This window comes from Stegodyphus dumicola, chromosome 4, assembly GCF_044657685.1.
Source record: "Stegodyphus dumicola isolate Sdum_Otavi_A_Nest chromosome 4, ASM4465768v1".
In the NCBI taxonomy this organism is placed as follows: Eukaryota; Metazoa; Arthropoda; class Arachnida; order Araneae; family Eresidae; genus Stegodyphus; species Stegodyphus dumicola.
The window spans coordinates 152,590,503-152,616,852 of NC_140771.1; the positions used below are offsets into that span (position 1 = coordinate 152,590,503).

Below are 26,350 nucleotides of genomic sequence, written 5' to 3' on the forward strand. Positions count from 1 at the left end.
CTCAAATGCCAGTATTAAGCGTCAACAAAAGTTCTTATTAAGCTCCTGACGCCGAGTTTCTGTGGCGCCAAAGAGTTCTCTCGTTGTACAGTTGCGGATTCCGGACGATTCCCGTACAGTACTAGTAAGCCGCCCGGGTGTCCGGACCCGCTCTCACCTGTCACCTGTCTTTTCTTGTAGGTTTTCTTTTTCTGTTTTATTACCTTTCAGTTAGAGGCTTAATGCATTTACTGTGAGGGGGAATTATTCTACCCAGTTACGTTTTTCTTAAGTTCTCTTCGGAAATTACCACTTGTTGAGGTCCACTTCGTATATTCGAGAAATAAGCGAAAAAGCAAGCGCATGGGACGTTAATCTATTTTTAGTGGCTAAGATTGTTTATGCTAATGAATTTAGCATAAGTCTTTAAGATAAAAAGCGATTTATAAATGATGTTTCAAAGCTCGAGAGCATCCGAAATTGCACTGAAGTGACGATCTCTTCACATTAAAGTGAATATATTAATTCATTTTTTAATTCTGTTTAGACAAAGTAATGTAAGAAATGTTATAATTGCAATATACAATCATAACGTAGGTCATTTTAACGAAGAGGAAAAGCCCCTCTTTTTTATGATTAAATGAAACATGGGTTTGGCACATCAGACTAACCTTCAGAAATGCACTCCTTTTTCTATGATGGGAAAACCTGCATCAATAATGGCAGGAAAATTTCGACTATCCTTCTTCTGGGTGTGGCCTGTCATGACACAGTAGAGCAATTTCATTTCCACCACTCTCGAAATTCAGTTTTCTAGGAATATATTATCCATAACTATTTTTCTGCTATTTTATCAGAAATTCTGCATTTTAAACTTATGAAGGCAACCCCCTTTTCTTGATAAATATTCATGAAATTTCATCTTTAGTTTTATAAAAGGATTGTACCAGACGTAATGGCAACGATCGGCTTACTCTTTTAGTAACTAATAAAAATAATCCAAACTCCACGATGATGAAATGACCATACAAGTATAGGGTATGGCTCTCAAGTACATATTTCATAGCAATACTCTGTTGTTTCTTAAAACTTATTTTTGGGCTTATACTGATTATACTAAAATACGAAAAATTTCATAGATCATAAAATAAAATTTCTTAGATCATTACAAATGTATTTGCTTTTATTGACAATTAAAAACCTTCAGTAATATACTTCTGAATATGAAAGAAATTACTGTTATATTGCAGAAATAAAAGAAACAGAAAGAAATTTTCGACAGAGTTAATTAAATTGCACTAGAAATCAAATTCTATAACTATTTAATTTATGAAATAACAAAAAAAAAAAAAAACAGTAATAAAGAAAGTGATATGTGGTAGTTTTCTTCTAAAGATTCCGTGAAATAAAAAATTTAAAATATAAGATTTTCAGGAACGGATATTCTTCCGCAAGTGGTGATAGATAGTAAAGTACGAGATGTACTTTTGTTAACTTAATTTTTCAAGTTTTATATGTTAAAAAATAACTTTTATAAGCATTTTCCATAAAATATGAAAATTAATCTAAAAATTTCTATAAAATCTATTCTGAAAGACTAAAATGCATTATTTATTAAATTAAATACATTTTTATATGTAAAATAGAAATAATGCTTTATTTATTTCTTATTTACGATATACTTTAAACACATCGCTGATATATATACATAGTTTTTGTCGGAGTAAGAATAAAAAAGTATAGTGCTCCTTATTTTAATTTTTGGGGGGGGGGTCAAAGTAAGCAGATTTTTTAATTTAACTTAGTTTCTTTAAATTTTACTCAGTAATACAAGGCATAAACATCTTTAAATTTTACTCAGTAATACAAGGCATAAAAAATATATAGCAATACGTCCAATCAAGTGTGCTGTTTTTCAAAATACATTTCAGTACCTTATTGTGTTCCTGTCTGTAAAGGCAAAAGGCTGGTCTGAATATCGTAGTTCATTCTTGAGTTCTTTCTTTTATTATTTTGATTGTACCTTTTCTTGCGGCAACAAATAAAAGTAAAAAGATTGCAAACAAGTACAATGAAATTCCGTCACAAAACTGACCTTCGAAGGAGTGATTGGGCGGATATGAATTGATTTTTAGCGCGAAGAGGCGGAGACTTGGCAAAGCAACAGATTTTTTTTTTTTTAAGTCGCCTGATCACCGCTAGATGTTCGGATATGTTTTGAAAATAAAGGTATGTATGCATATTTAGATAAAAAGATAAATTTGTTATAAATCTAAACAGAAAGTTTCAGGAAATTAAACATCTATAATATAAAATTATACAGGAAATTATACATCTATAATAAAAAAGATCTTCAGAAGATTTTTATTTTTGAAACACATGTTTTTCCTTTTCGACGACTGGAAAATGCTTTGTGTTAGATATTAGGGTTATGATCTTATAAATTACAGGAGAACACGCGCCAAGTAGTTTTCAGTAGAAAAATTAATAAATTAACTTTATACTTCAGCAAGAAAGCATACTTTCATCGTCAACTCATTTTGACCATTGTAAAACATACGTAAGCATAACAAATATATGTCACTGGTTAGTTATTTCAATTAGCAAAGCAAAACAGAATGACATATTTTTAAAACGTTTTTGTTTTCAGTAATATTTTGAAACAAGAACATTACTCTAAGGCCAATAAGTAGCGTTTGCGCCTCTGTTTTTCTGTAGAAAAATTTTTGGCGGGTGTTGTTCCACAAAGAGCCGAGAGTAATTTTCCCTCTATTTTAAAGGTTTTAATACATTTTTAATGATACACAGAAATATGCTGGTTAAGTGTATTCCGAAATCCCCGAATACTCCTGCCAAGATTTATAATTCAGCATATGTTAAACAAAAGCCACAATGTTATCCACTTTGAAATTTAAAGTCTCATGATTTAAAAGAGTTAAAAATTACAGGCAATAAACAATTTGAAGTCTTCTTCTAATTAAAGATGTGAACTATTGGACGTTTATAAAATCTAATCAAAGGACATTTCTTAAAATTTGAAAAAACTTATTTTTTATTACTATTATTAATTTTATCAGCTACTTTTGCACATCTACTAGAAAGTTAATTTTGCAAAATTAGCCAATGGAATTATTGCATAAAAATTAAATTTTTCAGAATGTAAATTATAATCCCAGTTTTGCAAACAACTAAACTAGATGATCAAAATGACCTATGTTTAATTTTTTTTTTGTCAAACTTGGAAAAAAAAAAGTGTTTAAATGACAGCAAATTATTAATTCACAAAGCTCTCATATCCGTAAATAATATCCTTAACTAACCAGGTTTATTGTTAACACCACAGGACCTATGCGCTTGAAATATAATTTATAGGATCCACAAAAAAGTAGCTGCGGCCAAAATATATAGAGTTCGATACCTCTTACCTTTAACTACTTTTTAATTATTTTTAAAATGATCTACTTTAGGATTGGGGACAATTAGCCGCGGATCGTTTTGGTCAATTAAAGAGCTAAAATGAGGATTTAAAATTATATGACCACAAAATATTTCACCTGTATTAAAGTATAAAAAAGAAATGAGAAAACTTATAATCTGGTTTCCCAAATCGCAACTGGAAATTGATATAAACTAGCGTTTCTGTAATATGGAACTTACGTTCAAAGAACTGAAATTCATTTCTTCGAAGTGAAAGTTATTTCTGGGTATATATCAAATTTAAACTTTAAAAAAAAAAATCCAATATTATGTTTTTGGTGATATTTTCTTTTTTATAGCTATTATGACATACGAATTAATGTATGTTAGATAGATTAATGTATATTAGATATTAGACAATTATTGTATATTAGATAAATAATCAGTTACCTAAAAATGTCCTGTTTGTAGAAGTTATGTGCTACTGAGTGCCAAAAACTATGGCTTCGTAAGTGACCAACTCTTCCTGTTTTCACGGCCCACCAGCGGCCGAGCGGTAAAGTCGCTGAACACTGGTAGTTCGGTCCGAGGTTCAAATCCCGCGAACGGGCTGGCTGCATAGGCGTTTTCGTGGTTTTCCCCATGTGTAACGTGTATACGAGCCAGTTTCCCTTAGAAAGTCCTCCACGAAGGCATCCCCCCCTTAGGCAGATAGCCCTAGTGTGCTTTGCCGCCGTAATTAAATACACCACACCACACTTCCTATTTTCACAGGACGTAATTTTTACATTTCTTCGCATTCTGAAAGCACTAGTTCTTGCTTCTAGGTGTTCAAAAACGTTATTTAAAGAGAATTTAATTTGCTAAAATCCTTAGTATGTTCTTTAAACTATAGAAAAGATAAATGCCCAATGAAGCATTAAGCTAAAGGCCCACCAGCGGCCGAGCTGTAAAGTCACTGAACACTGGTAGTACCGATCTAGGTTCGATTCGAGCAGAACGGGGCTGGCTGCTTGGGCGTTTTTATGCTCGCCCCCTGTATAATATGTTTACGAGCCAGTTTTCCATAGAAAATCCTCTACGAAGGCATCTCTTCCCTTAGCAGCCCTCTAGGCAGATAGCCCTAGTGAACTTTGCAGTAATCTCAATAAACCAAACTCAAATGCATGTGGAAATGTTTCTTTGTTTTATCATGCGCACATTCAAAACTTTTTATTTACACTTAATAACTGTTAATTGGCTTAAAATATAATAAGCGTATTTTCAATACCGTAATGACGAAGAAATCCGTTATCCTTTTCGAAAGACATTTACATTTTCATTTTCTAGTATTGAGACAGCAAATAGGACGCGCTCAACTCGTACTGACTGTACTACGAAGGTTTTTGGTTTGTTTTAGTATGGCAAAGCACGCAACGGCTGTCTGCCTAACTGTGGTACAAAGAAGGTCACGCAATGATGCCGGCCTTCCACATTAAAAAGGAACAAACAGACTATAATATTTATGAACAGAATGTTATAATTTTGTATACTGATCTCTTCATTCTTCTATGTGTTTCTTAAATATCGTATGTATTTAATAACAGAAATAAATAATAAATATAAATACTTTAGAAATAAATAAATCGAAATACCTTAAGAAAAATTATTGAAATTGTGAGCGGAATTTAAACCCTCCAGCTACCTATTTATTGCTAAGAATTTTTTCGCCTTGATTTCATTTGCTCAAACATTTCCTTACCTATTGCCTTCGGAAAAGTTAAGCATGAAATTGACAGAAACAGTTACAATTGACTTTTATTTAAGCATTACGAATTACGTTATTTAAGCGTTACGTCAATTACGTTTATTAATTGACTAATTGTGCCATAAATGAGAAGTGCGAGTATTTTAAGCCATCCTGCGCTACGAGTATTAACTAAGAAAAACAGTGAAACGGCGGGAAAAGCGTTTACTGTGATTCAAAATCAGAGGACAAATTCCACATGCTGTTTAAATTAAACATATTTACATGTTAGAAATTACAATTTAACGGTATAGTTTCTAAATTCAAACATGTTTCCCTCCTCGGCCAAACTTTCTTCAAAAATATTTATTTTGAACTTGAAAATATAAAATTTCAAACATATAGTTGAACTGACAAATTTCGCTTTAAAAAGAGTTTATTGATCATTCGAACAACACAGAGGGAAATGACTTGCCGGAGCAAACTTCTTTAAGTTCAAACTTCAATGGATTTCATTGAATTTCACACCACAGGAGTTAAGAGAATGCAGCCAAGTTCCTTGAATGATATTTTAGTCGATGTTTAACTCTGGATTTGTTCCACTTAAAGAGTCGTTTCTCCCAACGGATGAAATTTAGAATAGGAGTGAAGAATTACAGAGCACAGAAGAATTACAGAGTGAAGATTAAGTAAACAAATAATAAAAAAAAAAAAAAAGAAAACTGAGAAATACTATGCAATCATCTTAATTGACCTTAAAAGCTTTTCTTCAGTTTGAAAATTACATCTTTTATCTCAAGAAAGAGAATTTTGCATTTAATTCTTGCTTTCATGAACAAAAGGAAAGGTTTTATATATTTTAGACATATATTTTTGTTCTATTAATATTTATTTATTTGTTTGAAAGTGTATGTATAAATAAGTAAAATATTCGTTAAGTTTTTATCTCGTGCTGGACAATAAATGCATTAAAATCTTTCCCTCCAATGTTCTATGAAAAAATAGATCTGTAAGAGTTTTTTGGATTCCATTTTAGTCACACCTTTTTGAGATAGTATTAAAATAATTTTGAAATTTTACCTAAGATATAATTAAAAATTAAGCAACAATGATTGCATTTAAATAAAAATTAATTAACAATAAATTCATTAAATAAAATTTAAGAAACAATAATTCAGTTGAAATATAAATTAAATAACAGCAGTTATGCTTAGGTAAAAACTTGGTAACATTATGTTTAATAACAAAGTGTGGCACTCTTTAAAATATTTATTAAGATGTGATAGGTCGCTATTTATGTATCATTAGGTTATGTTACGGGCCTCAAAGTGCTAAGCAGTTTAATATTTGAAAAAGTCAGAGTTACACAAGGTAAGATCTAAACCATACGCACTGTACACTTTAGCATCAAGGAAAAATTTAGGATGTTATATACAGCATCGAAATTTTCGCTATTCCAATAAGTAAAGACCGCGTACCCTACTTTAAAAATCTTGAGAAACGCCGCTAAAATCTGGAACAGATGTATTTTTTTATGGCGGGCACTAGTCATGTATTTGTATTTAAAAAATATGCACTTTATCTAGAGAGAAATTGGATGAGTCGAAAAAATATTTATTTGAAAGGCTCTAATTTTTTCTGCATTCTTTTATTTCTTTAATTTTGTCAGTAAGATTTGTTTTTTGGGAAATAAAAAGTTAAAATTGCATGTAAAATCGTCTTTTAAATGATTACAATAATGATAACAAAATCAAAATGCTAATAATAACTGCAGGTCCATGCTTTTAAACAAAATAAAATAGTTCTATTACCTTCAAAGTTTCCATATTTTGTTTCGATTTAATTGTACTCTTATTGGAAAAAAAGTTCAGTCAAGCTGTAACTTATAAGTGAGGTATATTAATAACTTCTTTGAGCGCGTGCTGCTTTTCGGAATTAGTATACTTAACAGATTTCAATTATTCTAAAAGCTACACCAAAAATGCGTAATATCAATACTGCTTTCGAAGAAAAAGACAATTTCAGCTGCATTTAAAAAAAGAAAAAAAAAAAAAAAAAAAAAAAAAAAAAGAAGGAAATTCATCTTAATAAATAAATAAAAATATAATACAAAAGAAAAACACGTTTGAATCGGAGGAATAAAAATTAAAGATATTGAGGAATCAAATTACATTTATTGAAATTTTATAGCTTTTTAGGATTATCTGCATTAAATTATCTGAAAGCACACAAGTATGGATTTTAAAAACACAAATATTAATATCTGTATTTAAATGGATAAGGCTATTTTCTCATTAACCTTTTAAACATTTTAAACATTTTAAAACAGTCAAAGAGGAGAGCGAACGGGATATAATGGACTACATGACGACTCGAGACTTTAGTTTGCTTCGGCTCATCTATAGCATATTTTCGATATCTCAGTGACAGAAGAACGTTTTGCGTAGCCTCTTAAATGTTTAGAAGTGTCCAAAAATATCCCTCTTAGAACCAAACAGAAGCCATGCTCAGCCCACTATTGGGGTTCATGTGGGCCTCTTTTCGTAAAAATCGCGCAAGCTTCGCAAATACGAGAAGTTGACAGAACTCTTCCATCTGCTTTGGACTTCTAAATTTCACGCGTATTCTTATAATCCTCACGGTTATCCTTCGAAACGAAAGAAGCGAAGTATAAAATTACAAAGTCTAAATATAAATCTAGAACTATTGGCATTGCTAATGAAATACCTCATTTTAAATAGTAACTACAGTTAAAGAAAAATTGTTCAATCATATGATGAGGAAAATGACTACGTCGGTTTTTCTTCGAAATTCTTAACACCTATTTGCCAAAATATATCTGTTCCAGGTTATCAAGGCAAAATAAAAGGAATACTTTGGTTTAGTAATAACGAAATACGATTTTGGGTCTTAAAATTTACAGCTTATTTTATCATTAATTAACATAAATTAAAGTTTACCTTTAATTATGGAACTCTCTTATTTGACATTTTAAGAGTTTTGTGAAACATGGATTTTGAAATACCATTTCACTTCACGTATATATGTATAAAAATAAGCACATGCATATGTAAAAAAATGCATATATATATATAAGTCGCAGAAATGGCTTGATTTTTAATTTGCTTCCTTTTTAAATGCATTGGTATTTTCTACACATGACCCGATCAGATTAGCAGCTTAAAGCTGATACAAGTTATTAGGAATACACCTTATCTTAAATTCGTTTCAAAACTTACAAATCGACGTGAAAATGAATATTTGCTAAAGTAAAAGCAATTAATATATTATAGAAGAAACTTTTTGCCAAGGAAAATGAAAATGTAAACTTCCAGATGTCAGCCTTCTTGCGACAAGAAATCTTGAAAAGTCAAATAATTTATAAGAATTGAGCAGTTACTCTTCCAAATTCCAGTAGGATCAAGATTCAAGCTTATCTGATATTGGCAAAGCATACGAGAGCTTTCTGCTGAAAGAAGGAAGCATTTCGTGGAGCGCTTCATGAGGGAAACTGACTTGTATTTACTTAATGAGAAAAGCCACGAAAACCAATCATGCAGTCAGCCCGTTTGGCTGGGTTCGAATCCAAATCGAATTACCATTATTCAGCTCCCTTAACCGCTCAGCCACTGGTGGACTTGCTGTTGTGCTTATCATTCTAACTCAAAGCTACATGGGTTGACCGATTTGATTAATTTGTAGAGACATTAGGTATTTTGGAAGTAGGAAAGATGAAAAATTAACAACGCCTTCGCCGGGAATCGAACCGCTGACCTCTGGAATATCGGCCCAGGGTGCAAACCACTACACCACGAAGGCTCGCTAAAAAGGCGGGAGAAATACCTTATATACTTCCCCTTTTAAAGGGCGACTGGGGTTTTAGGGAACCCAATTGCCAAATCCTGGGGGAGGAGAATCATCATCCAATACCCTTTTAGTTCGGGCGCCGTTGTAGAGTCATTAGGTTATTTCGGAGCAAGAGATGAAAAAATAACAAAGCCTTCGTCGGGAATCGAACCGCGGACCTCTGGAATACCGGCCCAGTGTGCAGAACGCTACACCACGAAGGGTCACTAAGAAGGAGGGAGATTATAAATTGATTATGGAAAAACACGTGAGAGCTAGCTGCTCTTAAAAATTGATTATGGAATGAATTGATTATGGACCACCTGATTGAATGATTATGGACCACCTGATTATGGACCACCTGATTGACCACCTGAATGAATTGATTATGGATTATGGAATGAATTGATAATGAATTGATTATGGACCACCTTATAAATTGATTATGGAAAAACACGTGAGAGCTAGCTGCTCTAGGAGAGATGGTTTTATGGAGGATTTTGTACAGAAAAATGGCTGTAGTCATGTCTCACATGAAGAAAATGCAGCTAGCTCATTCGTCGGAAAATGAACTTGAAACAGACTACTAATGTTTAGGAACCTTACTACTAGGCCACTGGTAGATTAGGACACATAGGAGAAATAACCGATTCTTCATACTGTGTCATCTGAAGTTTAGTCATCAGATAACAAGAGGAAATTTCAATTACTTTTCCGTTACTAATCATAAAAGATCTCGGGCAGTAATTTTATTTTTAAGTAGACTTCAGTTTTTCAGCCAATATAATGCGCAACCAGTTCTTATTTTAACAGCAAAATTTGTACTTATCAGATTTCGTTAAACGAATTTGTAATTTGGCTTTATATTACCTCATTTTGAACTCCAAAGTAAAATTCAAATATTCAAACTCAGAGGTTTTTAATTGTTCGTCTACTCGTGAGTCTCATTTCATACTGGATATCATAATTATGCCAATAGCTCTGCATTCAATGGATAGCTTTCAGAATTGAAAATATAAATAAACTGAATGCTCATTGTGTTGATTTGGGATTTCAGCCAAATTACTGAATGAATTTCTATCCTTTTTGCATACTTTGTAACTTTTCTGGAAGTTTTTTATTCGAGAAGTCTGAATGAATTCCTATTCTGACAACAATCATTTTCTTGCCGAAACTACAGTTTAAAATTCTTTAACACTATTTATTTAACTACGCATTGAGTGTATGGTCATAAATAAATAACGCGAAATGAAAGCCTTTTTTCTCCCACTTTCCAGGAACGCAGCCAACAAAATAAATACTTTTAAGACACTAAGAGTCTGTATAATACAACTCATCAGCTCCGATAGTGCAAAAAATTGAGGAGGAAATAATTTTCAGACTAAAACTGTTACTGAGTGGGAAAGCAAACCTGGCGTACTTCCATTTCTTTCACCTACCCATGATATATTGTAGCAAAAGCAAGATTCATTAAAAAATCTTCGACGTCTTTCCTTGAAAGATATTTTAACTTGAGAAATTTGACAAAACGAATTTTTGCTACTTCTATTTGAAAAAGTAAAGTTTAGTTTAAAGCAAAGAACTAAGTAAAAATTTCTGCACAGATGGAATGCCTAAAACGAAGTATGAAGGACATGCCAAATTTGGAGATTTTCTTGTTAGGTAATTATTTTAATCTGATAACCTTACTTACCGGTACACTACACCGAGTTCATGCAGTTATCCAATGTTAGCTTTGTTTGTCGGAAGAAAAACCGCAATGCATCATATAGTATAATATATATAATTTTTAATGTATGCAATGTCGAGGCTTTGTGGGATACTGAATTTGTGCAATTTTCAGATTTCTTTTTAATGAAAACACATCGCTATGTACATGGACAGAACAACAATAATGTATCATATAATATAGAATGCATAATGTTTAATGTATCATATAATCTTTATTTAATTCAAATCCGTATTTTAAATTGCATTTTCATTGTTTCCTTTCGACATATGTTGATAATGTTTGTCAGGTTACTATAAATATCGATACTCTGGTGATCTTTTTTAAAAAAGTCGCCGAATCGCTCCTTAGAAATAATTTTTACCGATCAAATCTATATTATTTATGTGTTTTAAATTTGCGTAAGCTTTGAAATTACAAATGTCTGTAGAAGAACCCTTTCAAATTTTTTTATTTGTCTGTTAATTCCGAAATTATAAAACAGATTTAGGTCTGATGTAACAAAAGTTCCTTAAATAAAGGTAAAAGTTCTAAACTAATAGAGCCATTCTGCTTTTTTAAAGAAGTAATTCCTAAAAGGTTTCTTTTAAATAGCTTTTGACAGAGACTTCCCAATATTTTTCTAATTATTATACTCAATTAATGCCAACAATCACTTTTATTCATAGGTATTTTCTTTCAGAATTACGTCTATTACATTTTAGAATTATGTCAACAACAGCACACATTTTTCAGAGGTCTGAGTTTTGAAGAAACAATTCCTTGAGTATATCTTTTGGCGGATTCAAAACTCCCGTAAGTAGTTCGTTGGTGTAAATACTTTGAAAATTACAGAGGTGAATATAGTATTCTTTTAAAAATGGTATTTTTATAGAACTGAAGTGTTGAAAGCTTCAGGAATTAATCCACACACTAGTAAATGTAAGGAACTTTATATAATTGACAAAATCCATATTTAGAAATCGAAACAATATTTCAAAAAATCCCTCAAGAAGAAAGAATCTTTACAAGGCAATGAAAGGAAATAAGTAAAGCTGTAGATAAGTCAAACATAATTATGGCCCAAGAAAGTTAAAATTGTTTTACGTTGCTGAAAACATTCCTATTTGTTTGGTTTTTAAAATTTTCCTCAAAATGAGGTCTTTCTATATTTAGGCATTCTTTTATAATATTCTATCCCTCAAATGTAACTGAAATTTTATTTTATGATGTTACTTAGCTAATTGTACTATGCGAACCTATTTTAATGTATCCCCAAGAAGAAATGAATTATTGAGTGATTAATTTTGTTTAAAAATATGCTGCATTTTTTAAGTATTCAAAAATTTTTAATTCAAAAGTGTTTCCGAACTTTCGTGCCATAAATGTTGAAATCAAAATAATTTGCCATGGACTTCTGGGTTTATATGTAAATATCAATGCAAGTACGTTTTCAAAGAAAAAGCCATTTGTGTGTGTGTGTGATTTGTATATATAAATGTGACCATATATCGGAAATCTATCGTTTCAAGACATTTTTAAGATTTCTTCTCAAAAATATACTACCGAAGATAAAATTAAATTTTACTTCAATATAATAATGTGCAATTTCTCTAATAAAATATTTTAAATAAGCAATGAGCTCCCCCTAGGAATTTAAAGAAAATTTCGACATTGTTTGCTGTCGAAAGCATCATACTCCCCATATAGCAACTTTTAATAATATTAGATTAGAGGAAGTTTACATTAAAAATGGCTTATCGAAATAACGAAAGCTTCTGCAAGCCCATAAGTTTGTTTCAGAATACATTCTTTGATTGATGAAATTTTTATAATGAAGTAAGTAAAATGATGGTTTCGAATTAAATACTTTCTTAATATCAAGTTAATTTCTTAACAAGATCCTCCAATAGTTTTGCAAGCAATCTACTGATCTACAATATCAAAATAAAACAACTGGATCACAATTATTCATGCACTTCCTAAAATTAAAACTATACGTAAATTTTCTTTTCGTAAATGAACCTCCAATCAAATTGCTTTTATTTAAATATAAGAGAATATATAAACAATTAAAATATATTAAACAATTGAAATTTTGTATGTGTAACCGCATTGCACACACCCATATCATAAATTTACATATATCGCTGTTAAATGCAAAGTATTGCCAAACAACTTATGTTTGTCAACGACCATCTCAATGGCTAAAGTTACAAGCTAACCAATAAAATGCAATGAAACAACATACGATTAGATTTTAAAGTTCAAAGAAATGAAGATAAAGATGGCGAAAAAGCAGCTTTCTATATCTTGTAAAGTTTATTCTAGTTAATACTTATTTCTTATGTTAAAATTTGTCCTATTTCCCTACTGTTTTGTCTACTGTACCAGAATATACAAGTGGGTAAGTTTTGAATAGGAGTAATAATTTACATTTAAAGGCGAGAGGACTGACAGTAAAGCTTCTTTTTTGCAATAAGTAATAGCAGTAAAGCTCCTCTTTTGCAAACAGTATCGTTACCAGATTGTCAAGCTCCATCTGTTTAAACATTTAGTAGCTGTCGTATAGTATAGAATTTAATTCATTATTAACTGCCATTCCCGGGAGATGCGGAAATAAACTTGTGCTAGTCTTATTCTGTAATTCGAGCTGAAGTCAAAATTAATTTTTAGTTGTTTTATTTTAAAGTGCTTACTTATAGTTCTGGTATTGCTCATTAAGGATGAGATGCAACTCGACAGGTTGTCTAGGAGGTTAGATTCTTATTAAGCCACACTGAGTTATCCTTTGGGACACAAATGATTTTGTACTTGATGCCTTCCTGTTTAGAAAGTACTATACAGGGTGTTTCAAAACTATATGTCAAAAATAGGTGCTTGAAAGAGCAGCCACCAACAGCGATACAAGATTCACAGCGGCGGTACATGGATCAGCCTACATTAGACACGAAGTCATGCATGTCGGGCACATGTCCAATAGCAACAGACAAGCGGGCAACAAGATCTTTTTCAGATGTGAACGGGACTCCCATATACGAGGTCTTTAATATGATCCCAAAAGAAGAAATACAAGCAGGTTAAATCAGGAGAACGCGGTGGCCAGAGAACTGGCCCTCTCCGTCCTATCCAATGCTGGCCGTAGACAACGTCCAGGTGATTCCTGACGTTCTTGCTGAAGTGAGCTGGGGCTTCATCGTGCTGGAACCACATTCATCTGCGAACAGCTGGAGGAATTCATTTCCTTGTGCAGCCCCATATATGAAATGCATGTCGGCAAGCTCCGAATTGATGTAACAATGCATGCTGCTCGAGATCCGTGCGGAAAATGAAGAATCCAGCTAGCGCAGCGCTTTTATAAGCCGTACTCATCAGCACTCTCTACCCACTCAATGCGGCATTACCGCACACACATTCCTATACGAAATCTGCTTATTTAGGCCCCCTCTACCTGCCTGTACATATTTGACATATAGTTTTGAACTACCCTGTATATCAGAATCATAGAAAATGGGATCATCTTGCAACAAATAACGTCTTCCGCATGAAGCACCATATGTGTGAATCGAGCTAATTGTAAAGATAAACGTTATCATGACACAGGCCAAGATTCATTAAAAGTAGGGAAAATTCAAAGCAATAACAGTGAATTGTGATTACAACTTACAGCATTTAAATTTTATTTTGTAACACATTAGAAAAGACGCTTTTCAATTCTCTTCCTAACTTTGCCCATATCATCCGCCTTTTATTGCATATGGATATGTATGTATAGGTTTGACTTCAGTTCTACTCTTTTTTAGTTCGCATGAAAGTTAAGGAAGAAACTGTTGGGGTTATCATTATCTTATTATGATATTGTTTGGATTACTTAAACTATGACCACGCACGCGAGGGCTGTCTGTTTAAGAGAAACGGTGTTCTCGTGAATAAATTTTTAAGGAAAGCTAGCTCTTAAATATGGGAAAACAATGGCAACTTCTATGTAGCAAACCCGTTAGCCGGAATTTGAACATGAGTTGAACTATCAGAGCTCAGCAGCTTACTGCTCGGCCGTGGATGGGCTCTATATGAACATGAAGATTAACACTGGAGATTACAATGGATTAATATTGGAGATTATTATTGGATAATATGGAGATTAATAATAATTGTTTACAAGGGTAGTCAAGGAGGGAAAGAGCGCGTCAGATATTGAAGTCAAGGCATTTTTTCATCCTGAAGACATTGAAAACAAGTGGATTATCATTATACCCAAAAATTGGGATCAACATATTTTCTTTTTATTGACAAGGATAGCTAAGAATGTTAGGAACACAATCAGGTGATACAAAGTTTTTTTTTTTTTTTTTTAAGTCCAACTTAAACTATATTTATTACATAAAAACAATCATTCTTACCTCCAAGTGAGATCCTTTTTATTCCATTGCTGTCCTTGTATTGCGTAACGTCGCACTCTCTCCCCAGGCGACAAGTCCGGCATGCCGCAACGGGGGCGTCTTAAAAGAGCGAGGGTGCGCTCGTCAACATTGCCTGTGGGAGGCAAGCCACCGAACCTCTGCATACTCCGAACTGCTTCCTTCCACTTGTCTTCTGTCCTCAGATATGCCACCCCTTGAGGAGATGAAGATAGGTAGCCGTACTGATCCAAATATTTCTCTACTGACTCCCAGCGCTCCCGGTCCGGTGGCTCCGTCTGAAAAAGATAGCAAAGATCAGAGTCAGCACAAGATGCGAGCAACGTTGAATAGTATATGTAAAGAATTATAATTATATTAATATTTAATATAAGCAAATATATCAAAATGTGATTAAATGGGAGTCTTAATTATTGTTATACGGAATTCCTAAATCTCTGTCATAAGTAACAATGTATCTGTAAATTGCATGATTAAGTTGATTATCCATTTTATTTCGCATAGTTGTTAGTAATCTGATATTATTTTACGGTTTCTCTGAGAACTTCAAGGAAGTATAAATCTCGCAATGAAGAAACATGAAAAAGAGATAGACGCTGCATCTGCGCCAAATTTATATATATATACGTGTGTGTGTGTGTGTGAAATATACTTGTAGAGTATCCAAAATAACCGTAATAACAGCACTACAAGCAAGTGTTCCGTAATTACAAATTGTGCCGTTAGGCTTGATTGGCTTCATATTTCTCACGGTTTGACAAGTAGAATGTTTATGAATGTTTATGTGCTTGGGTCGTGCACGGAATACAGATGAGTTTTCATTTTCCAGGTTTCCAAACTTGCTGGATCATTCTGATGTTTTGACAATGTCACTATACAATTAGCTATGGATTTATCGGATTAGCAAGAAAGTAACTTTGCTTTTTCTGTGTGTGAAATAAAACTCAATTTTTCCTAGAGAAAATAATCTTTAATCAGCCAAATATCTTCCATTCTACCCGATGACTTTTTGTCATATTTCTGGTAATTTCATGAATTTGCTCTCATAGAACTTCTGGTCTTTATCGGCAAAAAAACTCAAAAGACAAATGCAACTTGAGATTATCGTTATTACTCAATTTTTTCCATTTTTGTAAACATCGAAATAAATGATAATCCGATGGTGCAAGGTCGGGGAGACGATATCACTTCCAAACCAAACTCCACTAAGTTAGTACGTGTTGCTAAAGGTGTGTGAGGCCTCGCATTGTCGTGGAGGAATACGATTGTTTTGTGATTTGCCAATTCTGGCCTTTTCTGTTTGCTTCCTCCAATTTAATAAGTTGTTGGCACATCTGAGTTGATCGTTTGGTTCCTTGGAAGCAGCTCAAAATGCACAACAGCTTTGTAATCCTACCAAACTGATAGCATGATCTTTTTGTGATGCAATTAAGATCTAGATATGATTTGTCCTGATTCATCATGCTTGGACGATGATTTTTTCGATTAATGTTATTGTAGACAATCCATTTTTCATCATCAATGATAATTCATTTAAAAAATGGGTAGACTGCATTATGTTTGAAATGTGCATTGATTCGTTGTGTTAAGTGAATCTCTTTCAATTCATGCGGAACCCAACCAACGAGCTTCTTGACGAGTCCAGGATATCTTATGTGAGTTTAAATTATTATGTGTGATGCATTTAACCTTTCTGAAACCCCTTGCTCAGTTATATAACGACTTGATTCAATTATAGCTATAATTTTATCATTATCAACTTCAGAAGTTTGGCTAGAACGTTAATCATCTTCAAGTGGCTCAAATCTTGAAGAATCTCTCCGGAATCTCTAAGTCCTCCAGAATGAAAATGTTTTAAATCAGTTCTGGACATGCGTTATGATAAGCAATCAACATTACAAATTTGACATATCTCTCTGTGACCCTCAGCCACGTTCTTGCCTTTATAATCATAAAAAAGTAGAATATGTCGAAAAGATTTATTTTTTCACTCCATGTTCAAACTGGTTGGTCATAACAGCAATTACAACTGTAGATAAAAGTACACGGAATTTGTTTCTATAATAGTCCAAAAGTGTCAAAAACCTAATCTCAAAAGAAAAAAATTATAAGATAGACAAAATAATAACACAACGAACATAACGCTATCTCCTTGTACTATACAAAATTACTTTCTTGTCAACCTAATTATAAGAAATAATTGTTCTATTTAAAATAAAATTTCACTAACAACATTTAATACCAGTTTAAAGCCTCTAGAGTAAGGGTTCTCAACCGATGGTACATGTACCATGGTGGTACGCAAGAGAAAATAGGGGGAACGCAAAAGAAGCAAAGTATTTTTAACTATTAAATTCAAAAATTGAAACCCCAAAATCCTGATTGAGTTTTTTCTCTAACACTCGTAAATGTATGCGATCTGAGCTTTTTTCAAGAGTGGTGATGGTAGTAATACTTGTTAGTGATGGTACTAAAGGTTTTCATTTTGTGTTTAGATGGTACGCGTTAGTCAAAAGGTTGAGAACCGCTGCTCTAAAGCAACTTTAAAATTAAAGCATTTGTATTAAGAAGAGAAAAGAAATGGAAGAACTCTTGATTGGTTTGAACTGTTTTGATTACGATAAAGAATACGAGAACTACAACATGAAAAGTAGAAATGTTTGTAAATAAATATTATAATACATTGAAAAATATTATAATATACATATATGGAATAAAACTAATTATAGACGTTTTAATTTATCGCACATCACAAACTTTTCCAAAATGTTATACCCCAGCAAATAAAGAATGTTGGAACTCATTATAAAATTGGATAAAAGATAATATTGTAACTGTTTAGCGGAAAAAGAGCTTTCAAAATATTAACATGCGCAGATTTCTTTTTATTAGTTAATTATTATTTTTGGGGGGGGGGTCAGCGGTGTTTGGATCTATCTCAGAGGTGGAATGCGCTTGTAGAGGATCTTCGAGGGAAAACTACCTTGTGTTCGCGTTACATACGAGGAAAAGACGAAAGCGCTTATGCAATAAACCTATTTACCAAGATTGGAGCCTGGGTTGAGCTTTCAGTGTTTAGCTGGCTTATTGTTTGTTTAGCATTCCTGGCCATGGATAGTCTAGGAAGATAAAAGAAAGTGTATCCATCTTAAAACAAAGAATAATTCCCTTTTCTTCTCTGTACACAATAAGAATGTAAAATGCATAGTTTGAAAAAAAAAATGCTCATAAGGTCCTTTTGAAAGATTTTAGTGATTTCGAATTCAGTATTACATTCTCCTCTATTCACGGAAATTTTGCTATTCCTTAGAATAACTACCTCAGTTCAGGATCTTTAGATTCCCATTGGGCCACAAGAAATTGCTAAAAGTTTCACAAGAAAATGATGATGATTAAACTAATTGTATGTAGTTGTATGGTTAATAATATACAGTGTTTATACACAGGCCCTTAAATAAATTAAAGATATTATGCCACGTCTAATGGCAATGCGCCTGAGAATTATCTGTGTTGCAGATCATGTGGATAATAAAGAAATACATTATGCTTCTTGGAATAGCAAAACTGAATGATAAATATTTAATAAAGTAATGTATGAAAGAAAGACAAAACAAAAATGGAGAAACTAAATTGTAGACGTTTCTAACATCTAAAACAAACCGAATTCATGATTTCGCACATTAAAAAATATTCTAATAGAAAGCAACAGACATTTTATCACTTAAAACTGAAACTATATATAATAAATATATAACACGTTGTTATCTCTTTTTTAAATAAAGTAGACATTTCAAAACTTTTTTTTTTTTTTTTTTTTTGGTAAATATGCAAATTTTTTCACTGATCGTTGTGTTTTCAAAATTACATTTAAAAAAAAAAAACGCAAAGAGAAATTAGTTTTAATTGCATAATTTCAAGAAGTTTGTACCTATGAATATTCTGAACTTGATACCAATTACTATTTATGCTGCATTAGTTCTTTCTGCAAAACCTATTATTTTCATTAAAATTGCAACTTTTAGTTTTATAAATCAGAAAAGGTGAGCTAATTGTATAAAAAAAAGTACAGCTACCTATTTTTCCTTTCTGAAAGTCCTTATTTAATAATACATTCCACATTAAATAGTTAATATCGGTTATGATTTCAGAAATAACATGAAAATTTAAGTGAAGGATTTCATCTGTAACATATATGACATTGCAAGTGTCAATCTACTTCACTTTGTATCACACCAAATAAAATTAAGGTTCCAGCAAAAAGTTAAAAAAAAAATCAAAAAAGCCACATATTTCATCGTCGATTTCTAAATACTAAAACTGCCTTATGATATCTACCTTATGATACCCACCTTATGATTTCTGCCTTATGATATCTACTTTTCATACACCCAAAAAACCATGTGCGTTATCACTCTCCGTTCAAATGAAGTTTATGTTTCTCTTGATACAATAATTATTATTTCCATAATAGCTGTGAAATGGGAATGGGCATTATCAAAGTAGATATTCATGAACATAGCAAAATATCATGACATGGCATAGTAGAATTCTTACGAATTAAAAAAAAAAAAAAAAGAGAGAAGAAGGAAATAATACTCTACCCCCTTTCCTTTTCTTTTTTTCAGTACTAGATTTTTCATTCACACGTGGCCAAACAACCGTCAACAGATCACTTGGATGTTGTCCAAACAAATATATTCTTCCTTTTGCTTCAAGATTTAGTTTCCTCATAGTTCTTAAAATGTTTACTTGAGCTATCTATTCCATTACAAGACGTATTTTTGATTTTCATTCCGCTTGATACCAAATGTGTAGTTTAAATACATCGCATAGCGTAATGCAACAATGTACTAAATTAGTAATATTTATGATGCTTCTAGAACTTTCAGAAGTTTAACAACATCATGCTGCATTCCGAATCTTAGAATCATAACTTAAATGGACATCGTTCTGGTAACATAGCCTGGTTTTCAACAATGTACAGTCAGATAGTATAACAGAAGTATCCAAAACACTTCTGAAACGCTGTGAGCGATGGTCTTGAGAATGACTTTTCAACAATACACGCTAAGAAATAAATTAATATTTTTCTCTGTGGTTTATGTGTATGGATTGACTCTTCTGAAAATCCCAAAATTCTTTGAATCTCTTTAATTCTAAATTTCGAGAAATTTCGATATACCTCTCAGTATTGGGAAAATGAAGATATTAATAATTAGTAAACTGAGCATACTTTGAGACGAATTAACGTATAGTTTAAATACATCACATAGTTTAAGTAACAGTATACTAAATTAGTAATATTTGTACTACTTCCATTAATATAATGCTTATAGTATCATAACATCAAGCTATTTCCTACAACACAAGCTATTTATCAATTATTTTCTCATTTGTGGGTGGAATATTACTTTACAAAACGCTCTTTTCTATTTAACCGTTCAACCGCTAAAACATTACTTTCTGTCCTCACGCTGTCTATTTCTCACAACTCCTAGAACACCACATGCGTCATTGCTCTCTGTTCAAATAAAATATATATCACTTTTGGTACAGTAAATATGCCCATAATAGCTGTCAAATAGAAATGAGTATTAGCAAAGCAGCATATACATCAATGTATCAAAGTATCATAGCATTGAATAGTGTCTGCGAAACTTATCAAGGGGGGTTATTTCATGAGGCAAATTAATTCTCTTTATGACATAAACCTTCAGGGGAGCATTATTTCCATTAATAATTAATCATATGCTAAGTAAAAGGATTGCATGCATTGTATTTGTTAAGCCATTTCCGGGTTTTTTTTCTCTATTGAAATATGAATATCCTCTCTCTTATTGAGAATTCACGCATCAAATCAATCATTCAGCTCTAGTCTATAATTTTTGGCTTTAATGTGTTCATTTTTCCTGTTTTCTACGCAAGATTTTTTCAGGCAAATACAATATTTTTAGGAATAATTTAAATTCATGTGTAACTCTGGGCAGCGAACTAATAAAATAGAAACCAATAGCAGATAGAACTCGTCATGATACTAAGTTTTTCGAATCTGTCAAAAGCTGTGAAAGTTTTCTATCATATCATACGCTTGTTCTTCTGTATAAATGTGCTAAAATGTGCTAAAAATATTTTGTTTCATAATCAAGAAACTGCAAAGAAAGGCTAAACCATGTCTTATAATTTGCTCGGATTTTCAAACAGATCTGTGTGTATTGCATTTTATACAAAGTATGTATCATTTTTATCCAGTGAAGAATCTAATATCAAGTGTTCAATTTATTTTGTTTTCTGACGAAACTATTGAAACAAAATATAAATTCTAACTCTATCAAAAAACTGTCAGTTACACTTAATTTTCTTACATTCTTTCCTAGCCTTAAAAGATAAGAGAAGAAAAATTAAAGAAAAATTCGCTTTATTTTCTTAAACATTGTTTTTAGATATATACTCTCAAATAAAAAGGTCTTTAAAATAAATTAGAATTTTATGAAAACAGTTGTAATACTGTAGGTATAAGGGCTCTGTAAATATTAAATACTTTGCAGAACAATAATTCTAATTAGTAAAATAATCATATCATTGATAAAACTAATAGAGTTATGGCACTATCACAAAGAAAATAATTTCTTATAGTGTCATTAGAAAAAAAACAAAGAAATTCAACTTAAAATTTAGCCCATATAAACACAAATATTATTGCTGACAGTAGTTTCTTTGGAATTAAGTTAAACATTAAAAAAAGCGTTCTTTTTAACGCGTTTTATGTTCCTGTCTATCTTTTTAAAAAGCACCCAATTTCAGTCATAAAAGCACCCATTTTCATCACAATCAAATAACAATCTGCTACAGTTTCAGTAGTCGAGAACAACAATACTAATACGTTGCATTGGAGGTTCCCAGAGAAAGTTAAATCGTTAATAAATTTTATATCTACCTGTGTTAATGTCTACTCTTAACAACGTTATTGCATGGACGTCATTCAACAACGTTATACTCATTATACTTTGAATGCAAAATATCTATCTATAGCTATGATGAGTACTTATATCAGATCTATCAATCAGTTCTATATATGTTAACCAATTAGTATAACAGAGTTATAAAACACACCCTTTTAGACTGTATAATGTTTAGGGAAGTCTACTGCGGTATCGAAGGGCCCGGGTTCGAATCCCTGAGAAGACGTGGATGTTTGTAAATGTATAGTGTCTGTGCGGCATGGAAGCTCCCTAACCATGTCGCGAGCCGAAAGTCCTCTCGAGAGGTTGGTGGTAGGGAAAGAGGGATGGGAGACCCATGGGCCACTTCCCCCAGATGCTCTCCATTAAAATTGGGGGCGGAACTCAGCGAAGTCATACTGTCACCTGTATGGCGCCCAAGGCTCTTGCTAACGACAGGTGCAATCTTGCATTCCTTGCCACCCCGAATTTCGTGGGCTTGTTCTGATATTACTGTCAAGACAAGTGAGGTAAGCCACTACAACTTACTTTATTTTCAATATTTATTTAGTGTGATACGTTGTGCACTCTATCACAAAACTTCACATCATAAGCTGATAGAGATGTAAATGTTTTGCATATATTTTGCATATACAGAAACATTTAAAATAAAAATAATTTTCTCGTACACATTGAAGAATACTTCTTACATACTATTTTCAATAATAAATTCTTTTCATTAAAGCATAGGCCTAGGAATGTAGGCCTAACCATGCCAAAATAATTTTCTCGTACACATTGAAGTATACTTCTTACATACTATTTTCAATAATAAATTCTTGTCATTAAAACATAGGCCTAGGAATGTAGGCCTAACCATGCCAAAACAATTTTCTTAAAGTCTTTTTTTTTAGCCCAAAGGGCGTTAGCCCAGAAGGACTATTAATTTCGTTTTGGCATTTTGCGTCGAAAACTTTAAAAATTTGAAAAATTTGAATCACTTTTCAAATTCTTGCCACCAAATATTATCGCCCTGTATTACATTTAAAGAAATTAAATGATGAAGAATCTGCATAAATGTATGTATGTTTTTCGCATTGTGGTAAAACAACGGTACCTAGAGCCATGCAATTTTGAATAACATACTTCTGCATCCGGATATGTGCATCTGGAAGTCCAAATTAGGAATTCGGAATTTGTTTTATTATCTATTTCATATTTTGTAAACTTTTAACGAATATTTTATAAACAAACTCTACAATTTCAAAGCGAGCAGTGGCAACACTCTACGGGGGGAAGACATTTTTATATCCAGCGCGCCAGACTGTATATCGGAAATTCTAAAGATATGCTCTTTTTAATTTATTTAGTGATATTGCTGAATTGAATTTTATGTTTTAAGTGGGAAAAATATGAAATTTAATAAATAAATTAACACACAAAACGTTAAAAAAGGAGCCCCTTTCGGCGTATTATAAAATCTGAAAGCTTTCCGGGTTCTTTTTTTTTTTTTTTTTTTCTTTCTTTTGTACTTCATTAATTTTCGGCTTCGAAACAGAATATGTAATATATGAACTTCGCAACTCTCAGTACTTGCTTTTGAAGAATTTTGTATTGATAAACTAGTTATTATGATTTGAATTTAGTTATTTTTTCTGTCGCCCTCATCAAAATGGAAATTAGTTGCTGTATGCTTAGGTCGAGAATTTGAACGTTTTAGGATCACAGTTTCTGGAAGGCTCACGTTGCAGCTACCTTCTATCGCTCTGTCAAATTTTGTTACAGCTTTAGCATCTCGCTAGTCGACGTTTAAAATACATGCCGTTAATTGTCCTGAGCCAGCTCAAGTAGTGTATTGAGTGTGTAGTTTCAGATTACGTTACCTACATCTGAATTTAACTTCAAATAAGTTTAAATGTTAATTTAAATACCTGCAAGTAGCAAAGGCTCGTTTGTCGCACAAGTAGCGCCTTCTGTTCATTTAACAGTTGAATAAAAACATTATTTCAACCTTCTTAAGATTTAGTAATTTATTTCAGACTAATAACTCGCTTACAACGTAGTATGATTTGCAAGACATTGACACAAGCTTCTAGCCGCAGCAGAACCCTACAGTTTCTTTCTTTTCTGTATTTTGGTTAAATGCCTCATATTTGTCAAAGTGGTGAAGTGAACCCGTGAGAATATCACAGCTTTAAGTCCCCGACAACAAAAGCCCTTATTTTCTTTCTTCCCCTCAAAAATGACAGAGCAAAAGGAGTTACAAAGCCCTCCTTGTGACTCCCACTCAATTGGACAGCGTGTCCAATTTCGTCGCCACATGCATATCGCTTTTGTGTATGATTCTTTGCCTTCATTTCTTTAAAATGCATTTTTTTATTTCATTTAGTTATACCATAGTTGTTTCTCTGTAACCGAGGGGCATTTCAATGCTATCAAAGAACAATAGTAGTCTCAGCTACAACAATGCACAGTGTTGGCCATTTAGCGTGATAGTGAATTCCTCGTGACGTTTTAAACCACTAATTTCCGCTCACTGACTCCACCCCTAGTATCACAGTCATCTTTTTTGAATGAAATAATATTATTTAGTGTTTTAGTGGTAAATGGGATGCTGGTAGGAAGCGAAGAACATTTCCGTCCTCAGGTTATGAGGCATTTGCCCTCTTGAGTTACCGCTCTTTCTCAAAGCTGAGGTTACAGACCTATGTGCAACATTGCAACTCTTTTTGATATATTTAATCATCATTCAGTATAAAGAGGATTAATTTCTAGCTTTGAATCACAGCTGGAAAAAAAAAAAAAAAAAAAAAACTCGCTCTAGTAAATTAGTAAGGTGGAACCCAAAACTAGAGATGGGACGAATTCCGCATGACTTTGAATCTGAAAACTAAGATTCTTAAATATCTCGAATTTACCAAATTCTTCAAATAAGCATAATATGAGGAAGAAAAAAATAATAATTAAAAATATTTAATTAAAGCAAAATTTGAAATCTGCATGAATGAAAATTAAATTTAAGGACACAGTCGTTAAAAATAAACCTGTGTTTATTAAAATTCAAATTACATCTCGTAAGCGAAGTACATGATTAAAACTGAATCTCAAGGCTCGTTTTTCAATATAATTTTATAAAAATAAATAGTTAATTAATTATTTGAGAAAAAATTGAATTTTTTTTCAATTTTATTTTATATGTATTTTCAGAATCCTTTTTCATGAAAGCAGCTCTAGAAGGGAGAGGATTTTTTTCAAGATTTTTAGGAATAAGCAACATATTCTCTCCAGAAAATTAATATTCAGAATCATTATGAGGTATTACCTACCTCTCTTAGAGATCCAGGTCCACTAAAACTACAAAAATCGCGTTCTGTTTTTAATAAAACCTTCTACTTCCCGTCACTAAGGGAAGGTATGTCTTCGTGAAGGACTTTCTAAGGGAAACTGAGTCGTATACGAGTTACACATGGGGGGAAACCACGAAAATGCCCATGCAGCCCCCTCGTTCGCGGAGAATGAACTAACACTGTTCAGCGACTTCACCGCTCGGTCGCTGGTGAGCCAAATAATTGATTAACTAATCTCGTCAATCGAAGTTTTCTCATACAGAATCATTTCAACACAAATAATTTCCTGAGATCCTATGGCTCTCACTCTATTGGACAACACATACTATTCAAAACATGCATTTCTACACGAGATTCTTTGCATTTAATTTCTTTGCTCTTTTTTACCAAACCCCACTAAGTACTGGAAAGGAACACGGCTATTTATATTTAAAATAGTAAGTTCTATAGATTTTAATACGCTATTTAATTTTTAAATAATGAAAATATTTAGATGTTTTGACTTAAATATTAATTCCATGAATATTTAACTTCATAATGCTAGAGTGTAGTAACATTTAAAAGTAGTAAACTATAAGAGTTAACGAACTCGACATTCCTTTCATCTGCGTAGGTAGAGCCACAGGATCTATAAGCAAAACCTCCAAAATCAGGCTGATTAACATTCCTAAGCGCAGGTTTTATAAAATTCCTACTTTGTCTGTGGGAAGTGATATTTCCATATTCTGGCCAGCTGCCTTCCGAAATATCCTTCAACTGATTAAGAGACTCATTCAACTGATTAAGAGGTAGCATAATTAAAAAATCCTGCAACAACATGTCTTTCAAAAGAAATCAGAAGAAAATTTATTCCCTTTCTCTCTCTCTTCTTCTTTATCACACTGCTAGAAAGTAAATTTCTGTTTTATTATTAAACACTAAAATGTGATAACTTCTGATTATATATAACACGATGACTGACTGTAATAAAT

At 32.4% G+C, this 26,350-nt stretch overlaps 1 protein-coding gene across 1 annotated transcript in view; it reads right to left on the reverse strand.

Moving 5' to 3' along the window:
• The window catches only part of LOC118195768 (matrix metalloproteinase-2-like), a 147,843-nt gene that overhangs the window by 87,404 nt on the left and 34,089 nt on the right, over positions 1 to 26,350 (reverse strand). The window contains exon 2 of the mRNA XM_035367091.2: positions 15,077 to 15,372. Coding sequence (XP_035222982.1) covers positions 15,077 to 15,372 — 296 coding nt within the window. The remainder of the gene's footprint in view (positions 1 to 15,076; positions 15,373 to 26,350) is intronic.